This window comes from Branchiostoma belcheri, unplaced genomic scaffold (genome assembly GCF_001625305.1).
Source record: "Branchiostoma belcheri isolate BF01 breed outbred unplaced genomic scaffold, Haploidv18h27 scaffold90, whole genome shotgun sequence".
NCBI classification, from domain to species: Eukaryota; Metazoa; Chordata; class Leptocardii; order Amphioxiformes; family Branchiostomatidae; genus Branchiostoma; species Branchiostoma belcheri.
Window position 1 is genome coordinate 1,205,956 of NW_017804576.1, and position 6,988 is coordinate 1,212,943.

Sequence of the window (6,988 nt, forward strand, 5' to 3'; positions counted from 1 at the left end):
TATTTTCTACGACCACACCAAGTAATTGCTATGGATGACGTCCACTGGAGACCTTAAATCTAATTACCTTAAATTTAACCCTATCTAGACCGGGCTTTTTTGAGCAAGATTTGGACCGGGGGGGGGGGGGGGGCGTCTTTCGGCCCCCCCTCAGAACTCGCTAACGGTATGTCGTATGGCTACCAAATTTTCAGAGGATGGTGTACTAGTTAAAATTTATCATATCTACAATTTTGATGTCATTATGACGTAATATGACGTCATTATGACGTCATTAATGGGATTTTATTGGCCAAAACCGTCTAGATAGGCTATTCCCTGAAAACTAAATGGTATTCAACATAACTTTACCAAAAGTGTTTATGACAGAATATTAGAGTGTACTAAGTCTTATGTTGCCCATTGACGTCATACATATTTAAGATATCCGCCATCTTGGATCATCAATGTTGAATTTTCAAAAATAGTTTTTTTTCGTGATAAAGCCTAAAATACATTGTAAACATACCAAAGACCTTCATTTAAACCTTTTTTGGAAAAAGAAATGGAAGTATTGATGAAATTTTAAGGAAAATAACTTGTATATACCTGTTCTAATGATATGGTCCGCCATCTTGGATTTTGGCCAATGACGTCATCAAATTAGCATAAATTATGCATATTTAATGATAAAATTTACATAAATTCATATGGGATGTTATTAATATTAGAAACCATGAGTAACTTGACATAAAACCCATAAAATTCTATTCTTGAAACAAAAATTACTAAATTTAGCAAAAAATGCCTGTCAGAAACCCGTTGCCATGGCAACACAAAAAATTATTATCTTATTCCAATGATAGAAAATTGTTGCCAACAATATTTTAGGAAAAGTCACCAAGTTTGGTCATTCTAGCCCTAGCCATTCAGACGCTATGTGACATCAAAGTTGGCGCGGGCACTTTTAGCCCCCCCCCGGTCTAGATAGGGTTAAGTTTTGAAACATGACTTCTCCCTCCAAGACATATTTGTGTATTAATTAATATTTTGTGTAAACAGCCTGATTCTTACCCATTTCCTCATGACCTCAACGTAAGGCAGACTTAAGATTTGAGCTTCCCATGAATAAACTACGGTTAAAAAAAACAACCCCTGAACTCGAGGCCTGTCATCTGTGAGGCCTGCAGATTTGAGCTGCCCGTGACTTAACAAGAGTTAAACCTACACTAGCACGTCGGCAGAACGTACTGCACCTGCACAAAACCCGTAATGTATTGTACATAGCACTTGGGCAGAACATCTCATATAAGGTTGTATTTGCTCATATAAGGTTAGCATTCCGACAGTAGTTTTCAAATGTTATGTCGTAAAAGATATCATCTGCAGCAGGCAAAATTCTGATGCAACGTTGACCAAAAATCCAACGAAAACCGTGAAAATCCAGGGTTCTGCGCAGGCGCAGTACGTTCTGCCGACGTGCTGTTAAACCTACCCCTGAACTCGAGTCCCCTCATCTGGAAGGTAGCGAGGCCGTTGCCCATCTCGATGACGTGCACCAGGCAGTTCAGGTAGTCCGACGCCAGCACGAAGCAGTCGCCGGCCGCCACGTTCCCCCAGCGCCCCAGGATCAGGTCTCCGCAGAGAGAGTGCTGCAGCGACCGCGTCAGGTGCTCGTAGAAGATGGAGTTCAGGTTGTTGTCGTCTGATCCTGGGGATACATGGGGAGATTTATCTATTTATTGATCTAAGGCCACACCAATTTAATTTCTTAGCTAACGGATTATTCTAGAAAAATAATGGAGCGGGCGGGCGAAAAAAATAAAAACAGGCCTATTATGGCCCAAAATGGTACAATAGGAGCCATGAAGTCAACACACCAGGCTGGTTCAAAATTTTGACAATGAATTTTGAACTTTTAATGATACTACTGCATTGAAAGATGGAATGACTGTAACAAGTAGTAAGAAAACTGTTTTCAACTGTTCAGGGCAAAATATGAGCATTCTGAATTTTTATTTTTATTTGCAAATCAGAAAAAAATGAAGCGGCGAATCCGTTAACCAAGAAATTAAATTGGTGTGGCTAAGGTACACAGAAAAGGGCTGATTTCCAAGGGAGCGCATGATAAACAGAATACAATCTTAGGAGGTAGCATGAAGTAAAATTGTTGTCATCTGATCCTGGGAATTCATGTACATGGGGACATCTTTAATGCAAGCTTGGAGAGGAGGACAGTTTAAGTGAAACTAGAAACTTGACATTTGCAAAATAAATGCATTATGTTTACTTTCACATGGTCACTCTAGACTAACAAACTACATGTACTGCTCTGTTCATTCTTACTCAAACACATTCACACACACTCTAACTGCACATACCTGGGTTTCTCTCTAGATGGGTGGAAAGTCTTGTGTTGGAATGGTCCACTCTTTTTGTACTGCAAAACAGAAACACAATAATTGCATAAGTCAAAAGTTGTAATAGTTTTTATTTCAATCTCTTTTTCTTTGTTTTCACAGATTGGAAGGGGCTGGTTAACAGTAGCACATGCACGTATTCTGTTTTAATCAGAATAATACAATCAGTATGTGCAACTGCTATGCCTCGAGTCTAGAAAGCAACTGACCAAAGTAACATTGAAACTGATTATGCCTCCATGTAAAATCAAGTTGTAACCATCAACACATTTGGAACAGATCAATGAATGAATGAATGAAGACCTTTATTGTACATTTTTGCCCCACTGGGCTAAGTACAGGTCACATGCTGACAATCATACATAGGAAATATAGGAGGCTGTATGATTTAGTTGAAGTTGGTTTATCAAAGGCTATAAAGTATAAGGAATTGAGAGAACTGACTTGTAGTCCCTCTCCCAGAACTTGGTTGACCTGGCATTTTTTATTCAAAGTAGCCAGAAGTGAATGTAGATATAATATTTGTATTTTACAATGTATGTAAGAGGACTACAGGAAGAGTACAATGTAGTTGTAGTATTGTCACTAATAACAGACAAACTGACTTGTAGTCCCTCTCCCAGAACTTGGTTGGCCTGGCGTAGGAGGTGATGAATATTGCACTGCCGAGGAAAGGGTTGAGCGGCGCCTGGAAGAACGCAGACACCGCGGCTTGCACAAACAACATGGCGGAATCTGGGGGACGGGGGGTCAAGGCTGTCAACCTTTCAATAGTGGTAAGATTGTGCAGAAATCTTTTCTTTCTTGAATCTGCCTGGTGGTACCACACATGTACAATATGTATTAATTTTGTACTGGTTAACTAGAAAGGTGCCATTTGTAAAAAGCAAATGCATAATGTTTACCTTCACATATAGTGTAGTCTAGCCTAAAAAACTACTGAACTGTATTTGTTCTTACTAAAACACTTTGAATTTCATATACATGTACTAGTATATGGTTTCCAGACCCTTTGACTCTGTCCTGCCACTTGCTACATAATGTAATCTACCACCACAGGGTGTCTGCTACAGCACCAGTTACCATGGTGACAGACATTTGGTCCAAGTCATTGATTTAAATAATCATTAATTTTGCTTAAAGAAGAGGAAGAAGACACTGCAGAAAAAATATATTGAAGAAACAATGTGTATTCCTTCTGCAAAGGTACACAACAGTAACATCACAGAAACTGCTTAACAGCACATCATGAAGGATACGTGGTACAGAGAAAGGCTGTGCGAATGCGTGGAATGCACTTCCCCATGTAATCTGCCAGGGGGCGATGTACGTCAGCACAAACCTCAGCTTCAACAGGAAGTCATACAGCTGGGAAAAAGGCAAGAAAGCAAGGTCAGTTGGACACTGATGATGTGAACTTGATGTCACATGAAAATAGTTCACTTTAGGGTGTCAGGGAAAACTTTGAAAAAATTCCTTTTCAAAGTACCTGTTATATCTCAAGTTGTAGAGAAGATTGAATGAAACACCATACCTTTTTAAAGTCAAAGTGTTCTAAATTTTTGTTCATGCAATCTATGACTACTACTTACAGTACTATCTATGATTTCCTACCAAAAATGTCGAAGTAAGGATTACCAGAAACTTTTACTTTTTTGTAAAAATATGTACCTTACTGAAGAGAATGGACATGCAGTAGTTGTCTATGTAACTTAAGAATATGTACCTTACTGAAGAGAATGGACATGCAGTAGTTGTCTATGTAAGAATACGTACCTTACTGAAGAGAATGGACATGCAGTAGTTGTCTATGTAAGAATACGTACCTTACCGAAGAGAATGGACATGCAGTAGTTGTCTATGTAAGAATACGTACCTTACTGAAGAGAATGGACATGCAGTAGTTGTCTATGTAAGAATACGTACCTTACCGAAGAGAATGGACATGCAGTAGTTGTCTATGTAAGAATACGTACCTTACTGAAGAGAATGGACATGCAGTAGTTGTCTATGTAAGAATACGTACCTTACTGAAGAGAATGGACATGCAGTACTTGTCTATGTAAGAATACGTACCTTGCTGAAGAGAATAGACATGCAGTAGAAGTCTATATACTAAGAATAAGTACCTTACTGAAGACAGTAGAAGTCTATTTACGTACCTTACTGAAGAGAATGGACATGCAGTAGAAGTCGATGAGGAAGGTTTCGGAGGCGTGTGGGAAGTCGTAGTGGAAGAAGAAGTATGTGAAGATGAGGATGACGTGTTGGTGGAGGGTGTTGGAGAAGGACCCTCTCAGCAGCTTTAGTCCACACAGGCTCACCACGGCCGACCCCAGGCTGAACAAACACAACAGCAGGACTATGAAAAACTTAAACTTTTCTCCAACTCAAAATTTGACTCACCAGAAATTTTCGACTGAATCACTCAGTCTTCCTCAGCTATCTGACCCAAATGCTGTGGACACGTGATTTTTCCCACGTGTGACGTCAGCAAAGGGTCAAAGGTTGTCTGAAGTCGATATCGCCCCCCGTCCGGTTGAGTGATGGTTGAAGTGCCCTGATGTATATGGCCTCTTGTATATGGAAAAATCATGTGTCCACAGCATTTGGGTCAGATAGCTGAGGAAGACTGAGTGATTCAGTCGAAAATTTCTGGTGAGTCAAATTTTGTATTAAGTTTTTCATAATGTAATTTACCAACTCAGATGAACTTTCATGCTGACAACATCAGGACAATTAATGGGGGTTATTGTTAAAAGTTCTGTCCAAAAAACCTTGTGTTCCCTGGTTTTAGGTTTTGATTTTTGTGTTTTTCTGTTTTTAAGTGTGTTATTGAAGGTGGCACTACAATGTGTCCATTAAAATTTGCGATGCTTTTCTTGTTCATTTATTTCAAAAACTCAAATAAAGAGAACAACAGAAAAAAAACCCAGACACATCAGGACTAAGTACAGGTAAAGGTAGTCCTATAGCCATTTGAGACAGTCACTGTGAATTCATGAGAAACCAAAGACAAAGGGCGACTCTTACAATCCCTGCTAAATCTGTGACAAATGCTTAAATCTTAGTTAAAATCTTAAATCTGTGAGAAAGGAATGAAATGGTGTTCCTTACTACGGCCCAAAGTTCCTGACGAGGACGGGCGCGTCCTTGGTGAGTGTGGAGAGGAACAGGAGCGGGTAGACGACGTTCCTCTCCACAAACCTCAGCCACACGTACAACTTCTCAAACCACATCACACGGGCACAGTCTGGGGAAACAAGGAGACACAGGGGAACTGGTTAGAAGTGGTCCAGGTAAAATGGTAGCTGTGCTGGTATTTCTGATGTCTACCTGCACTTAACCTGCACTGGTACATGTACATGTACTGGGTATATGCAGGTTAGTGCAGGTAAAATTGCAGCTGTGCAGGTATTTCTGATGTCTACCTGCACCTAACCTGCACTGGTCCATGTACTGGGTATATGCAGGTTAGTGCAGGTAAAATTGCAGCTGTGCAGGTATTTCTGATGTCTACCTGCACCTAACCTGCACTGGTCCATGTACTGGGTATATGCAGGCTAGTGCAGGTAAAATTGCAGCTGTGCAGGTATTTCTGATGTCTACCTGCACTTACCCGGTAACCTGAACCAGTACTGGGTTTATATACAAATTGTGTATGTGGATTTTCATTAGATTCTATTGACTGTGACCGCCTATTAAGTATTAAAAAATAGTGGCAATGTTTTAGGAACAGTTTTCAGTATAATCCATAGTTCCTAAATGCCGAGTGGTGCAGGTAAAATCTGTCTGGTGAGGGCAGTCTTTAATGTTCTTCTATACCAGTGTACATCTTAAGAACAATATGACATTGTGTAATTCATTTTACATGGTGATGTTTGCAAAGAAATTGAGTAGACATTATTCTCCCGATAATGATGTTTGGTCGTGTGGCGCAACGACAGCGTGCACGACTCGGAATCAAGAGGTCCCGGGTTCAAGTCCTGACATGCCACTGATCTTGTGCCCTTGGAAAAGGCACTTAACACGACTCTCCCTACTAGACTCAAGTGAAAATGAGTATTGTCTGTCCAGTATTTGTTTCTATGTGCGGAACACAACACCAGCAACAGCTGCCTCTGTTCCGCGTGTATTGCACTGTTGCAATTTCAATAAATCAAATCAAATCAATCGCCATGTTTTTTCTCTCACCTCGCACTTCAAACTGGTGGTACTCGTGAGTCTTGAGCAGCGGGTGTGCGAAGCAGAGCCAAGGCAGCTGTTTCCTGAACTGGGGCATGATGTAGTGTGTCACCACCCCCACCGCACCGGCTACAATCAGCAGTACGTTTGTCACCGAGGGCTGCAGAAACAACAAGAGTCAGGAGTGAAACATAACGTCAGGAATAACTCTACGGGGCATGATGTAGTGTGTCACCACCCCCACCGCACCGGCTACGATCAGCAGTACGTTTGTCACCGAGGGCTGCAGAAACAACAAGAGTGAAACATAACGTCAGGAATAACTCTACGGGGCATGATGTAGTGTGTCACCACCCCCACCGCACCGGCTACGATCAGCAGTACGTTTGTCACCGAGGGCTGCA

The 6,988-nt window shown here is 41.0% G+C and overlaps 1 protein-coding gene across 1 annotated transcript in view; it reads right to left on the reverse strand.

The window, feature by feature from the left end:
- Positions 1-6,988, reverse strand: part of LOC109487972 (pecanex-like protein 1) — a 27,445-nt gene that overhangs the window by 11,940 nt on the left and 8,517 nt on the right. The window contains exons 11-17 of the mRNA XM_019792099.1: positions 6,594-6,744; positions 5,517-5,652; positions 4,562-4,739; positions 3,659-3,767; positions 3,005-3,134; positions 2,361-2,419; positions 1,475-1,690 (exon numbers count right to left, since the gene is read on the reverse strand). Coding sequence (XP_019647658.1) covers positions 1,475-1,690; positions 2,361-2,419; positions 3,005-3,134; positions 3,659-3,767; positions 4,562-4,739; positions 5,517-5,652; positions 6,594-6,744 — 979 coding nt within the window. The remainder of the gene's footprint in view (positions 1-1,474; positions 1,691-2,360; positions 2,420-3,004; positions 3,135-3,658; positions 3,768-4,561; positions 4,740-5,516; positions 5,653-6,593; positions 6,745-6,988) is intronic.